The sequence below is a fragment of the Podarcis cretensis genome (genome assembly GCF_951804945.1).
Source record: "Podarcis cretensis genome assembly, chromosome: Z".
NCBI lineage: Eukaryota > Metazoa > Chordata > Lepidosauria > Squamata > Lacertidae > Podarcis > Podarcis cretensis.
Genome location: NC_137184.1, coordinates 27,773,006 through 27,788,112, shown reverse-complemented (window position 1 = coordinate 27,788,112; position 15,107 = coordinate 27,773,006). Strand labels below are relative to the sequence as shown.

At 41.8% G+C, this 15,107-nt stretch overlaps 1 protein-coding gene and 1 long non-coding RNA gene across 11 annotated transcripts in view; one reads left to right on the top strand and one right to left on the bottom strand.

Annotated features, from left to right (window-relative positions):
* Positions 1–15,107, top strand: part of LOC307207744 — a 962,945-nt gene that overhangs the window by 188,165 nt on the left and 759,673 nt on the right. The window lies entirely within an intron of this gene.
* Positions 1–15,107, bottom strand: part of TENM1 (teneurin transmembrane protein 1) — a 399,682-nt gene that overhangs the window by 168,095 nt on the left and 216,480 nt on the right. For all 10 annotated transcript variants that reach the window (XM_079961576.1, XM_079961584.1, XM_079961581.1 and 7 more), the window contains one exon: positions 1,958–2,110. In XM_079961576.1, coding sequence (XP_079817702.1) covers positions 1,958–2,110 — 153 coding nt within the window. The remainder of the gene's footprint in view (positions 1–1,957; positions 2,111–15,107) is intronic.

The following is a 15,107-nucleotide window of genomic DNA, read 5'->3' as shown; positions in this document are numbered from 1 at the left end:
TTTTTGCCATGGGTATTACTGTGGGAGATGGAACAGCGTGGTTAGTAGGTTTATCAGACATGGATCCCAATCTTATGCAAGTTTATTTAGAAGGAAGTCCCACTGAGTTAAATTAGACATATTGTCAAATAGGTGCTCATAGGATCGCAGCCATAGTCTAAAACCATAACTACACTGACTTGGGAGTAAGCCTCAATGAACTCAGTTGGATTTACTTCAAAGTAAACTTAGGTACCTAGGAAGTTGCCTTATACTGTGTCAGATTATTTCACTGTCTAGCTCAGCATAGTCTACACTAGCCAATGTGGTACCTTCCACATATTGCTTGACTACAGTTCCCATCATTGCTAGCTGTTGGCTGTGCTGGTTAGGCCTGATGTGAGCTGTAGTCCAACAACATCTGGAAGGTGCCACAACATACTAAGGATTAAACCTGGGACCTTCTGTATGCAGAGCAGGTGGTCTTCCATGCTTTCATAAAATTGGGTTCTGTGTCTGGTATTTCAAGAAGCTTCTCTTTTGTCAAGTGATGAGCTTTCCAAAACAGCAATGCTTATTATTCTCTTGACATTTTCCTGTTCACTTCAATGCACCTTATATAAAATAAAGTTTTAAAATGTATTCCTACTATAAATGCGTTATCCTGCTTTTTACATCATTTTTGAGCATACTGACAGCAAAGACAGACTTCTAATCACTGATTGCTCATGGCTTCAAGAAATTGAAAATCTGAGCAGCAAAGCACCAATTATCCTCCCAGTGAAGTGCCTGTGTGCAGATCATCACTGATTCCTGAAACAATCAATCTCATTATGCTTCCCTGCTAAGCACCAGCCATCAATAGGATGTCTCGATTTTTTAATCATAGTGCAACCTATTAAAATACTAACATAACCACATGCCAGAGTGTTCAGAAATGCCACCTTAAAGGAACCAGCCTCTGTCAATGTGCAAAATTTGATTGCCATCATAATTTCTCATTAATGAGTACTTATTCCTCCCATGATGGGGGACCATTCAAACATGTCAATTCCCTTTCCACCATCACCAGTCTGATTTGATAGCATCCAGAAAAAAAGCTTCTCTGCTCTATTCAGCTAAATGTGTAAACTAGCACATAATGATAAATGATGCTCAAGACTTGGTGCAAGATACAAGTACCACCAAGCTCCTTTGAAAGACCGATCAAATTCTCTGAGTCCCTGGGAAGAGAATTTGGCAACCACTGTGCTTTCCATAAATAGAGTTAGAGTTCCACAACTATGATACCTCTCCAGTAACAGAGTTTGGGTTAATTAAGCAAAACAGCAAAAAATAATCTATGCTCATTCCCCTTTCTGTGCTATGAAGGAACACAAGCTGTCAAGTTATTTCCTAGAAGAGTCAATGTCAAAATGGATGCCTAGCAGAGCAACTTTTATTGCTAAGCACAGTCTAGAACAGCTGTATAGGTCACTGCCTCAGTTTGGTAATAGTATCATGTAGAACTGGAAAAGCAATGTCAACAGCTTAAACAAGGAGACAACAAACTCTTTAGGCCAATGGGCATATTTGATTTTTTCATGTTGTGAGTGCTACTTCCCCTGGTTCCTTCTCTCTCCTTTTCTCCAATCAGTCCCTCTGCCACCCTGCCCAAAAGACAGACAGCAACAAAGCGAGCAGACATGCAAGTAGCTTTTCCAAGAAATCTGGGTAAAAGTGGGATACAGTAGAATTAATCTGAGCTTTTAAAAGCTCATAGAGCTGAAATGGAAAATTGGAAAGTATCACTTTTCCAATTTCCTCCTTCAGCTCTATGCATTCAAGGGAGAAAGAAGTAACCATCCTTACTGCCTTATGACCAAGGGGGGCAGTGAAGGGAGAAGATGCAGAGGCTTTGTGGGGGATGAGGGGAAGACTTCAATGTCATCGTGTTTGTGACCTTTGACTTAAGCATTAGAACGAGAAAGGGATGTACCTTTTCTTTCTGTTTTATCAGAACCTTTCCCTCCGATGGGTGAGTAGGTTGTGTCCAGGAACTCTGTGCCTTTGCTTCCTTTACTGACTCCATTTTCATAAAGGTGCCCTCCAACAGGCTGTAGCTGCCAAGTTAGGCCAAATAAATGTACTGCTGTTAAAGGAGAGGGTGAGAGGAGGAGAAGAAAAAAGACGCACAATTAATTTATGCCCACCTTTATTACATGAAGAAAAAAGGTAGTGGGGAAGCTTCTGCAGAAGTCAATTATTGTGTTTGGAATAAATTGGAATTCTAAGTATGCTAATTTCACCTTAAACTAAATGTTTAATTAGTTTCCGCACTTTTCTTTTGGAGATCAGCCAATACTAGATGATGAATTTCCTCAGCAATTAACAAAAATGCTTGCAATTCAAGGGACAAAGGCTTTGTAAGTTATATATATTGCATGGAAAGTTGTAACGCTGAATGTGTGGGTGAAATTACACACTCTACTGCAACCTTTTCAAACCTGGAGGCTGTTTCGCCTATGCAAATTGAAGCTAGAAGGGCACAGTATGCAGTAAAATGGTTTGGGGAAGGAGTGGAAGAAGGATGCTTAACCCTCCCATCACCCACTGCTTCTCTCCTCACTACCACTCCCTTGTACAAGCAACTCTCCTGCCAACATCTAAAACATAGGTTTGGAATCGGGGCTGGTAAGAGCCAAGAAAAGGATTAAGCAGTGTTCTCTTTTCTAAAGCTTCTGAGCTTCCAATCCCGGCCCTGGTTTAAACAGTAGTAGCAGAATCTGCGTTTTCATCCTGCGTTAAACTGATTTAAATGTTCAGAATTAGAGTGGGAAATGTAACCCCCTTTTAAAAAATGCATGCAGATAGGCTAATCGGTAAGGTAAAGGGACCCCTGACCATTAAGTTTTCCAGCCTGCGGTTCTCCATTTCCATGTCAGTTTGGCATTTATTAAAACAATAAATAAGTCCTCATGAGAATTCATCGCTACTTCAGTGCAAATTTCTCCTAATATGCACGTGTTTGTATTAAATTCTGCCCAATACACATTTTTTCAGATCAGTTTATCCCTAAAACAATGTAAGTTATTTGTATGTTATTTTCACAAATATGTGCATTTTGGTACACACTACTTGGTTGGAAAATTGCATAACTCAGAAATGTTTGAATTTCAAAGGATGGCTGTGTTTCAGGTCTCTTATACTTTCAGAATGTGAATTAGGTAGGTTTACCTTTAAATGCAAACTGATGGAATTTATCCCTTATCCTTGGGTAAAGGTCAAAACAAACAAACAAACAAACAAAAATTCCTTCCATTAGCACCTTAGAGACCAACTAAGCTTGTTATTGGTATGAGCTTTCGTGTGCATGCACACTTCTTCAGATACACCTTGGGTAAAGGTATTATTTTGGCGTCTTTTTGCAGAATACAGAACCCTGAAAGCTGTTTTCCTAAGGCTATTAATTTCAGATGATTCTGGGTATACTGGCACACAACAAACCCATTTATCCAAAGGCTGCCTAGTTCCAAGCTGAATGCCGCTGCTACTTCTTCATGTCAATATGTCTGGAAAATGTGAGATGGAGAGGAGTGTGTTTGTGTAATTCCCACAAGAAATCTCACCAAAATTAACAGTTCTTGAGTCCAAGAGGCTCTGAGAGAAAGCAGTCACTGAAATCTCCTGGCTTCAAGAATTGCAATTCTGGCAGTGTGGTTTTTTCCTGGGGGGGGGCGCAGGGGTACGCATACCCTTAAACATTTTGTGAATCTTAAGTTTGGCCTCATTGAGGGGTAGCATTTTAATATGAGTAGGAAAATGAGGGTACCCCTAAACGTTTTTAAAGAAAAAAGTAGATCATCCAGAATGGTCCTCAAGTCCAGCCAGATGCAAAGTTGTTCATTATGATGAATTTATTTAGTTCCATTACTGACACAGAATCACAGTCTATGCTTCTCTGATTTGTCCTTGAAGAAGAAATATGGCTAGCTGGTTGAAGCCAGCAAATGAAAAACAACAAAAGAATGAATGTTGCCATGGCAAGCTAACCCAGGAGACGACTTGTTCTGCAAACTATTTCATTTTACAGTACAGACAGACTGATAGGTTTGTTTACTGCAATAAGCTGAGAGGGAATGGAATGGAGAATCCTGGAATAGGGCTGCAGGTGTTTAGAACACCGAACAGGAACTTCCACGGCAACTTTTTGTTGCATGTTCCACATCTAAAATAGTAGGCCACTCCCCTTCCCAGGGGGGGTGGGGTTGCAGGCAGGCCATGTGCTCTCCCCGTGTGCAGCGGGGGGCGTGGCGTGGTGATGCCACCTGCGTCACTGGGAGTCCTGGCCATGTCACGCCCCATGGCCAACAAATCCGGTCAACCAGGGGTGTGGCTTACCCAATTTAAACCTAAGCACGACCAAGAGCTCCCTCTTCTTCAGAGGTGGCCCTCCTATTAGCCAGAGTGAGGCAACCACCTCAGGCAGTAGGTTGTGTCATTTTAGGGGGTGAAACTAAAATGACACAACTTACTTGCCTGAGGTTTTTCGACATGAGAAATTAAAATCTGCTATTATTTTTCACGAAGAGTCGGACACGACTAAACAACAACAACATTATTTTTGTGTATTGGGCAACATTTAACATGGCAAGTCTATGTCTGATGAAGAAGCACATAAACTGTTCTCAGAAAACCAAATAATTTTAATTGCACCTTCTGAAAATGTCAGGTAATGCTTAATAATAATAGTAATAACAACAACTACAAATACTTGACAATCATTTTAATTATTTCTTTGCAAAATTTAAGTAAAATGCACATTTTACTTACCAAGCAGAACTAAATTATACTAATTTAACCAAAGTATCTTTTAAATTCCCCTCATTTTTTGGATTTCGGAAGCTGAAAAATTCAGCACACCCTAATGAGGAAGAATGTTGTTTTAAAGGCACCCCATTCTTGAGAGCAGTGGATGACCTCACAGTGCATATGGCTTCCTAAGCTAATACTAGCAACATTCTCAGTGCCAAGTGGAAAATAAACTAAATTGTCTCAGAAACTAAAGTCAGTCCATAGGTAAATTTATGGCAAAGATGCTACCCAAACTTTATTGCTTTATTAAAAGTCATTATCTGAGACTGCAGAGGAAGGCACTGATACAATGCTAGCATCTGGCACAGGCTTAGCTACTGGTAGATAGGAAGATGCCTTATAAAGCAGGAGGGCGAAGCCTTTGGCCCTCCAGATGTTGCTGGAATACAGCTCCCATCAGCCCTAGCTATTGGCCATGTCAGCTGAGGATGATGGGAGATATAGTTCAGTAACATCTGGAAGACCCCCACCCACCACCCCCACTACAAAGTATCAGATCACTGGCCCATCTAGATAAAACACTGCTCACACCAAGGACATGGTACTCCGTGTTGCACCTACAAAGGTCTCAGCAAATATCCTCTCAATAACCCACAATATTCCTGCTCAGTTCCTGTTTGAACTGCCTTAGTCTCTCCTACATTGAACATGCCCCCTTAAACCTGATTATATTTCATGGATGGCAGAACTGAGTTCCATCCCTCCATTTGGTTCAGAATAGATGAGTGGTACAAACAGCTTCTCTCTGTGAGGATGTTAGTGGCTGATGTGGGTACTCTTTTAAATGTTGCAGCTGTTTTATTTTGCCAGGCTCACACGATAGCCATTTTGTGTAATGCTATGCCCCCACGACAGGGCCCTTTCCTTCTAACTAATAACCTCTCATTCTTCTTACCAATTCCTTTGAAGTTAAGTCCCTGCCTCCATCAACGAAATGTATTGAAGTGGAATGGGCAACGTGGAAGCAGTTTAAACCAAAGGGTAGGATAGTAAATATTTTAAATGAATGAATGAACACATTATCAGACACTGCTTCATTTTTATGGATTATTTTTCCAAACCCACCCCCCAAGGCATGGATGGAATTTGGATGGTGAATTGCAATGTTTGGTTTTGCACCCGAACCAATCCATACTGGTGATAATCATTTTATTTGTGCAGAGCACACATAAGTGAGATGTGATGAGTCCCATTCTCTGTTCTGCCCCCGTTATTCCCTCTTCCAGGTCAAGAAGCACCTGTGTGTCAGCGATTGTGTGTCATTTTTACACGCCTAAAATGGTCGCTGCTTGTAATTATAAATTTATCTGTAGGCGTCATTAGTTTGTGAGACATTCAAACACATGCCAGACATCTAGGTTTGTACAATTAAAGTAGATTCAATTGCTCTGCCCCTTTAGTACAACAAATATACCTTTTTTAAAAAAGAAACAAACATACTTTTGTGGCTAGGAATGTGATAGGGAAATGCACTAAAAACTGCAAGATGAATGGATTGTTAATAGCAAAACATATAAACACCCTGGAAACAAATAAGGATGAATGCTCACTAAAAAGTAGACATTATCTGACCTCTGTGTAAGCTTTGTGCAAGCAAAGCAGGATGAATGCTCAAGAAACAGGTTAGCTGGAAAAGCTCTGTTTCCATCCATATCTGTTTTCTTCAATAAACTCACCCTTCCCTTCCCTGAAGTATGAGTGTATTGCCTACACATAGTTTTTTCACATCACAAGGACCAGGCCTTTACATAAATGAGAATGGGAAAAGGAAGTAGGCAAAGTCATTCTTCCCTTAACAGAGGAGCTCTCAGCTTCATGGGAGATGACAGAAGCCAATGCAACCCTGTGGATGAAGCTGTAGAATCTGCTTGGGGTGTCTCCATCTTCCATAATGCCTCCACTACTCATATAACTGAAGTGTTGCATAGGTAATGCTTTTATTAGTAACCCCTAAATTTTACCTGTCATCTTAAGGTCTGAGTGGGTTGCTGTGCTGTTACTCTTAATGTGACGATTAAGGTAGCCAGACACATAGAAACATAAGAAGCTGCCTTAAACCGAGTCAGACCACTGATTCATCTAGCTCAGCATCGCTTGGCAGGGGTTCTCCAGGATTTCAGGCGGGATTCTCTCCCAGCCCCACCAGGATTGAACCTGGAGCCTTCTGCATGCAAAGCAGATGCTCTACCACTGAGCTATGGCCCTTTCTCTACAAGGTACGAGAGCTCAACAACTGAAGTATGTAACTGCATTATGCTGCTTTTTTATTGTTTAATGAAAAGAAAACCTTGGCATGTGTAGATAACATATTATTTATCTTTCAAATGGTGTCATATATTTGGGAAAGAAACCTGCAAAACTGCACATGGGTTATGGTTCTCTCCGTAGTAGTAGTAGTGCATTTTTATTTTTTTATTTTTGCAGATTACATTTTGTAAACTGGATTAACCCACCATCTGCTACAAAGCCAATGATTAAATTGAATTTATTCTTATCTACCTTCTGTGTAAGCACAGCTTGTCAACTTGTGTTCTGCAAAGTTTGGCAGCGAACAAAATATGAAGCTTGGCTGAAACACAAGAGACTCCCTACAGTGGATCCATGAATTAAAAATAAAACATAAATCAGTGCAGTATGTATTTATCAAGCCAACGTGACTTATCTTCCAGGTGAGTGGAGGAGATGGAACCGGTAAGAAGAGTTTCCAGATGAACAGCCTGGGCCAAGTTGTCCAAATGACTTCTCCTGGCAAACCATATTACATTTCCCTTAAACTAGGAATTATAATTGGGAAATATCACGGAAAGGCTGGATTCTTGCAAACTAGGTCTGCTTGTTATTGCATGAGAGGATACTTTGCCCAGATTTCCTCAAACCTGGGAGCCAGCCGTGCATAAAATGAGCCCTGTCACATCAGGCCAAAGACTATCTAGTCCACTATCTAGTCTTACAGTGGCCAACTAGATGACACTGGGAAGGCCAGAAGCAGGACCTGAGCACAATAGTACTCTTCCCTTGAAAATCCGAGCAACTCGTATTCAAAGGCAAATTGCTGCCTTCAACCGAGGTAAAAAGTTAAATGTAAAGGGACCCCTGACCATTAGGTCCAGTCGTGACCAACTCTGGGGTTGCGGCGCTCATCTCGCTTTACTGGCCAAGGGAGCCGGCGTGGCCAGCATGACTAAGCCGCTTCTGGCGAACCAGAGCAGCGCACGGAAACACCATTTACCCTCCCGCTATTTATCTACTTGCACTTTGACATGCTTTTGAACTGCTAGCTTGGCAGGAGCAGGGACCGAGCAACGGGAGCTCACTCCGTCGCGGGGATTCAAACTGCCAACCTTCTGATCGGCAAGTCCTAGGCTCTGTGGTTTAACCCACAGCGGCGCCTGGGTCCCATTCAACTGAGGTAGAACACAGTTATTGTGGCTAATAGCCAGAGGGCTTATCAATACTTCCTCTTGTTCCACTGCTTTCCCCTCTAACAACTTTCTCCACACCATGCATTATTTTACATAGCTCTATCATGCGCCCCTTACTTTTCTTCTTGGAATTTTTTCTTGGCCGTGCAAGAAAAGTGCAAAAAAAGGGGTGAATTATACAGTGGTACCTCGGGACGTGGGTGGAGAGAGCTATCAGTTGCTACTAGCCATGATGGTTGTGCTCTGCCTCCATAGTTGGAGGTAGTAATGCTTCTGGATACCAGTTGCTGGAAACCCCACAAGGGGAGGAGTTCTGCCCATGTCCAGCTTGCAAGATTCCCACAAGCATCTGGTTGGCAAGTCTGAGAACAGGACACTAGACTATTGAAGATGAGAGGCGGAATGAGACAGGCTTGCGAAGAACCATGGATGTCTGCCTTTCCTGCTGTGACAAGCTCCTCTTCCCCCTGGTCTCCCAGGGCAAGGAGAGGCATGAAGGAGGAGGAGCAAAGGCAGCCACACAGGCACACTCTCAGATTGCTTGGGGGAAACCCCAGAAAGGAGGGGACTCTAATTCTAAAGAATTAACTTCACTTACTCCATGTGATTTACTGCTGGCTTGCTCCTGACAGTAGGACCTAAACCAATAACTTCAAGTTACAAGAAAGCAGATTCCAACTATATTTCAGGAAGAACTTTCTGAAAGCAGGAGCTGATCGACAGTGGAACTGACTCCCGCAAGAGATTGTGGACTGAAGGTTTTTAAACAGAGGTTGGATGATCATCTATCATGGATGTTTTAGTTGAGGTTCTCATATTGTAGGGAGTTGGGCTAGATGACCCTTTGGGTCCCTTCCAATTCTGCAATTCTTTGATTCTGTGACTAGATAGGTCATTGGCCAGATCTAGCAGACTCTTCCTATGTTGCCAATTTTGTATTTTCCTTTCCTTCATTCCCTTTTTTATTTTATTTGCAATCACAAGTTGTAATGGAGCTCCTATTTGCCCCTGCCGCCCTCCACTACAAATGCCCCCTCCAAATAATGCTAAGCCATGGTGTAGCAATTTCCCAAGGAGACATGGGGCGGGGGGAGGCACTAGCAGGAGTTCCACAGCAACCACCAGTGGAAACAGAAGAGGTAACAAAGGAAACACCACTGATTAATGCCCCTCCAATAATTATACATAATGTTCCTCATTGATAAATCAGAAAAACGATTTCCCCCAAATTCATGGTATGCATTGGGGGTAGGCAATTTTCAGGAGAGGAGAATGATTTTTTTTCCTTAGTCTCTCAGATAACCTGCTGGAAAAGAGTACATTGAAAAGGATATACCAAGAGCTCTGGCCAAAAGTTTCAATACAAGGAATAATTCCTACTCGAGAGTTGAAAAGAAAAACGTGTATATTCTGCTAAGAAAAGAGTACATGGCAGGATATATATTAGCTGTCATTTAGCCCACTATAAGCACAAAAGGCATTTTCTTGACCAAACTTTCCGAACCTCAGAAGCACATTAATATTTGTGTATTTTTATTCTACATTAACTTGAGGACTTTTTTGTGTGAAGAGAAGATTTATAAATACAATTAGTGGGCACTAGCTGTAGGATGTTGCTCTAGTTTGCAGAGCACATTTTCCCTTGCATAGCTCAGCTGCTATGGTCCCTTGTGATATTCCATTATTACAAGGTTATATTGCCGTTATTGACCTTTATTGAGACGAACTGGGAAGATGATCTTTCATCTAATTGCTGTGCAACTAATTGAATTAAAAACTGGCAGCCTCTTCAGCTCAGTGTGGTAGACTGGGTGCTGACGTTGGACAGGAAGAGCAACATTCATTGGAAGAACTTGGGCCAATAATTATCTTTTTAGGCAAGTGTGGGCCAATAACAATCCCCCAATGTAAGCCATATCACAGGATGGTTATCAGACTAAAAAAGGAAAAGCTATGTATTTGTTTAAACATATATATTGCTCTCAGCTTTCAGGATAAATCAGATGTAGGAAACCTTTGGCCTTCCAGATATTGTTGAACTACAACTCTGGAGAGCCCCAGCACACATGGCCAATGGTCAGGGATATTGAGAGTTGCACTGCAACATATGGTGTGCCAAAGATTCCCCATGTTTTGGATAACTGTGATCATGTATGTTCTAAACCAGATTTCCGCAATGTGATGGCCTTCAGATGTTTTGCAACTCCCTCCAAACCCAGCCAACGTAGTAGCCAGCAGTCACAGATTGTGAGAATTGCAGTTCAAAACATAGGAGAACATCAAGGTGAGGAAGACCCTTGCAAACATATGCACTGACCTTTTCTCCAAGTGTGCCATTCCTGCAGTATCCCAACATAAAGATCACTTTTGTGGTGTACTCAGGTACATCAGCAAATGCAGCCGCCTCAGCACTTAACTGTCAATTGCACCTCTACCCACATACATTTCCCAGGAAGTAAACTCTGTGGATATATCCACAGGGCTTTCCTCCAAATTAAATGCAACGATGGCCTTGTAGCCTATGCTATTTGCTGTGATGATGGAATATTTGCTGTGGTGCTGGGCTTAAGGCTCAAAGGCCTAAGACCAGTCATGGATCAAGCACCAAGTGATGATTTGTTAGGAGCTGACAGATCTGTGTGGAGCTCCCTTGCATGGTGTTACAAATGAAAGGCAACTGCCTTTCGTTTGTAGTTTAGGCAGCTTCTCAGTGAAGCACATTCATGCCCTGGACAGACTCTACCTACTGGTCACTGGATTCTCCATGGACAGGTAGGAGTATAAGAGTGCTTCCTGCCTCAGTTGTGTCTTGTCTGAACCACAAGGTCTTCCTGAACTCTGATGTGGTTGTATTATTTTTATGGGGGTTTTTTGGCTCTGTCTCCTGGTTTCGTTTCAGACTTGCTCTTTGGTTCTCTTTGGCTTGTCCCATGGCTACCAGTTCTCAGCGCATGGCTCACCCATGATCCAGCCTTGAAGTAACTATCCACACTGCAGCAATATCCAGGGACTCCTGGTGCAAAAGTTAAGTGCCAAACAACTGGGGATGAGGGAGAAATTCAATTCAGTTCACATTTAAGGGTGATCCTATCTAAGTTGCACTTATGAGTGCAACTTAGAGAGAACTGAAACAGCCATCGCTTGAAATCCACACTTCTCTGAATTCTGAGATGCACCTCTAGCCAAGCATTTACTAACACTTGCATAAAAACCACACATTTTAGTGAAAATAACCTACACAATTGCATTGTTTTAAGGGGGATATCTTTGCAAATATGTGTTTAATGGGCTAAATTGCTTACAAACGTGTGTATTAGGGGAAATCAGCAATAAGATCCTGATGAATTTTCATGAGGACTTAATGAAAAAATATTGCAAGCTGATGTGGAAATGCGGAAAATTGAACTTTGGACTGGAAAGAATGAGTAACTAGGAGAAAATGAAATTGACAGATTCGCCTATCCCTACACCATCTTTGGCATTCCCTAACCCTATCCTGACAATGAGGCAATGAGGCACCACCATTTCAAAGGTCCTACAGTAGAATCCATTGAATGTTTGAGCTCTGCGATTCATTTCCAGCTCCACTTAAAAGTTATGTGGAGGATAAACACTGAGGCCTGGTGGTTATTTTGTCAAGCGTAGGATATGGTGTGTAAAGTACAATCCTTATGCAGGTGTACTCAGAAATAAGTTCCACCCTGTTCAATGAAGCATTTCCTCAAGGAAGGGTACACTGGATTGCAACTGCTTAGTGCAATCCTGTGTATGTTTATGGGGGGGGGGGTGCAATCAATTAGGGTAACATCTCAGTAAGTGTGTTTATGATTGCAGTTTTGGATGATTAAACCAGTCAGATTTATTGACTGAAAATCTTCTGATTGGTTAAAGCGTTACTGGTTGATTGGATAGCAGTGGATCATGTTGTTGTTTTTTAAAAAATGAATTATTTAAAATTACAAGTATTTACAAAAACAGAAGTTTTTAGGTGCTTGCCATACAAGATGGAAAAACTGCTTCTTCTAAGGTAACCTTTGCTCTGAAATGGGTGTACAGCATCTAAATATTATGGGTTGGATCCAGACTTAGTCATACTTAAGGACATAGGAATCCCACTGGATCAGGCCAAAGGGAAACCTAGTCCAGCATCCTGTTCTCACAATAGCCAACTGCTTAGTAGAAATCAATGACTAATTCAGTGGGTTTACTCTAAGTAGAATTAAGTGTCAATCCAATCCAACTCAGATAAAGCCTGTCTTTTAGTTTAGAATGATTGTTTTATTCTTATGAAAATTTATCTTTATACAATCAATCAAACAAAAGCCAGATGATCAATTGACTAAGATAAGGTGATGGCTTTAACAGAATGGCTTCTCCTTCCTTTTCTTTTTCGCTGTAGCAGGGCATACTCCTACTTGTGTTACCAGCCAAGGCAAATTTTTAAGATTGTGTTAGATCCACAGCATTAAAATGCTTAAAAGATTTCCACAAGAGAGATAAATTTCTCTCAGCCACAAGACAGACACATGAAAGGGATTTAAACTACAGGAAAGTAATTTGAGATCAGATAAAACATCTTAACCAAATGAGGAGTTAGCCAAATAGAGTAAGGTTGCCCAGGGAAGATGGAGAATTACTTTTCCTGGATCCTTTTCATGAAGAGCTTGGATAAAGATTTAGTTTAGGCACAGCAAATCCCGCCTCGGTTACGGGATTGGATTGAACTAGATTATCTTCAGGGTTCCTTTGCAGCTCTTCAATTCTATGTCCTGACTGACTCTTAAATATTTGACTCTGAGAAATTACACATACTTGTAGCTTCTTTCCCCTCCTTCCTCACTCAGCAGCTCTTCTAACTAGTAAACGGAAAATGTTGTGCAAGTGAATGGTGGATTTCAAACACCACATCAGTGGTGGGGAACCTCTGACACATGGGTCAAATGTGGGTCTCCAGTGCCAACTGCTCCTTGCAACCATAGCTGTCAACTTTCAGATTTGAAAATAAGAGATCAGCAGCCTCAAAAATAAGAGATCAGCAGCTTCCCCTGTCCCGGGGACAGTCTACGGGATATCTAACAATCCGGGATAGCAGCGGGAAACGACGCTGGAATAAGGGAATTCCCTGCCAAAAAAGGGAAGGTTGACAGCTATGCTTGGGACTCTCTCCAGGCCATGCATCTATCCAGACAAGATATATTACCAGAGTTGAAGGACACAATGCAGCCCACAAACACGCTCAGGGTGTGAAGCAGAGGAAAGTTCTGAGGGTCAGAAATTGGGTCCCTCAGGCTCTCCAACTCTGATGTAAAATATCAGCCACAGTGGAATGACAAGGACTCCAGGGGTAGAAAAATCTCCTCCCCCCCCCCCAATGCAATTTGTACTGAGAGGGAAGAACAGCGTCCACCGATACAAATGGAGGCTTCCCTCCTGGTGCAAAGAGAACTTTGGAGGAGGAGATTTTTGGTTGGACCACAGAAGGCTTAACCTCCCCCCTGCAAGGTAATAATTCTGCAAGCCCCATGGATTCTATTTAATTAGAAAATTCACTGCTCCATCAGGCATAATTTGAAAGATTACACCATCCAAAATACAAATGAGAGTTTGACCTTTCAGGACGAGCTGGTCAGTGTTAGGGACTAGATAACCATTAGGAAGCAACAGGGCGTTTTGCTTGCCCTTTCAGAGTGGCAAAGAGGCTTTGTTAAGCACCTGGTAGCATCTAGCATACAAAACAGCATCTTCTTCCCACACCTATCAAATCAGTTCTGAGGACAAGAGAGGAAAAGAAGACCAAACATATACTGCCTAGGACAGTGGAGAAACGTGCTTGCAGACAGAAGTGTAAAGGTTAGGCAAATGGATCCCCATGGGTTTGAGTACAACAGAAGACATTTCACTCCACAAATACTGCTTTGCTTTCCATAAGGCGTCTGCCCTTTTAATCCTCCTGGCATTTTTCTATTTCTATGAGTTAACATTTATTTATTCTCCTCTATTCTAGCATGAGGATTTCTGAAAGGTGTGAGCAAATGATTAATTATGGATCAATTCATAATGACCAACCCTTTGATACTCTCCTTTGGAGCCTATGAACAAAGCAAAGATGATGAAGAACAGCACTGCAATAACAATAATATAATCATCATCAACAACAATGGGAACCTAATTAATCTTGCATATTCAAACTTGTTTTTTCAGACTCTGTTGTGACCTACCATGGCTTGCTGTACGAGTGAATCAATAGCTGATTTCTGATCCAGCCAAAAAGTTTGCAGAAGCTCCTTTGTTTTGTCTTAAAGCAGCCCTTGCTAACCCAGTGCCCTCCAGACCTTCTGGACTATGTTCAGCCCCAGCCAGCATTATGCTGTGGAGGTGGGGACAATCACAATTTTGGATTAAATGACTGGTTGATTACTACAAACAAGGTTCTTTCTTTAAACATCTGCAGAAAGAGGCAATGCAGTTCTGTCCTATAAAGCATGAAGGTGTATTTATGGATTACTGAAATAATGGTAACACTTACTGCAATAAAACATGCTACGTTTAGTCCAATATATAATGTACACTGCTGTTATGTTTAACACATAGTAAGTTAACGAAACACAGACAGCAGAAAGGACCCCTATGATTTGTTGCTGGAAAAACTATGTTTCTGCCTCCAGATGTTTAAAGGTAAAGGACCCCTGACAGTTAAGTCCAGTCGTGAATGACTCTGGGGTTGCGGCGCTCATCTTGCTTTACTGGCCGAGGGAGCCGGCGTTTGTCCGCAGACAGTTTTTCCGGGTCATGTGGCTAGTATGACTAAGCCGCTTCTGGCGAAACCAGAGCAGCGCATGGAAAGGCCGTTTA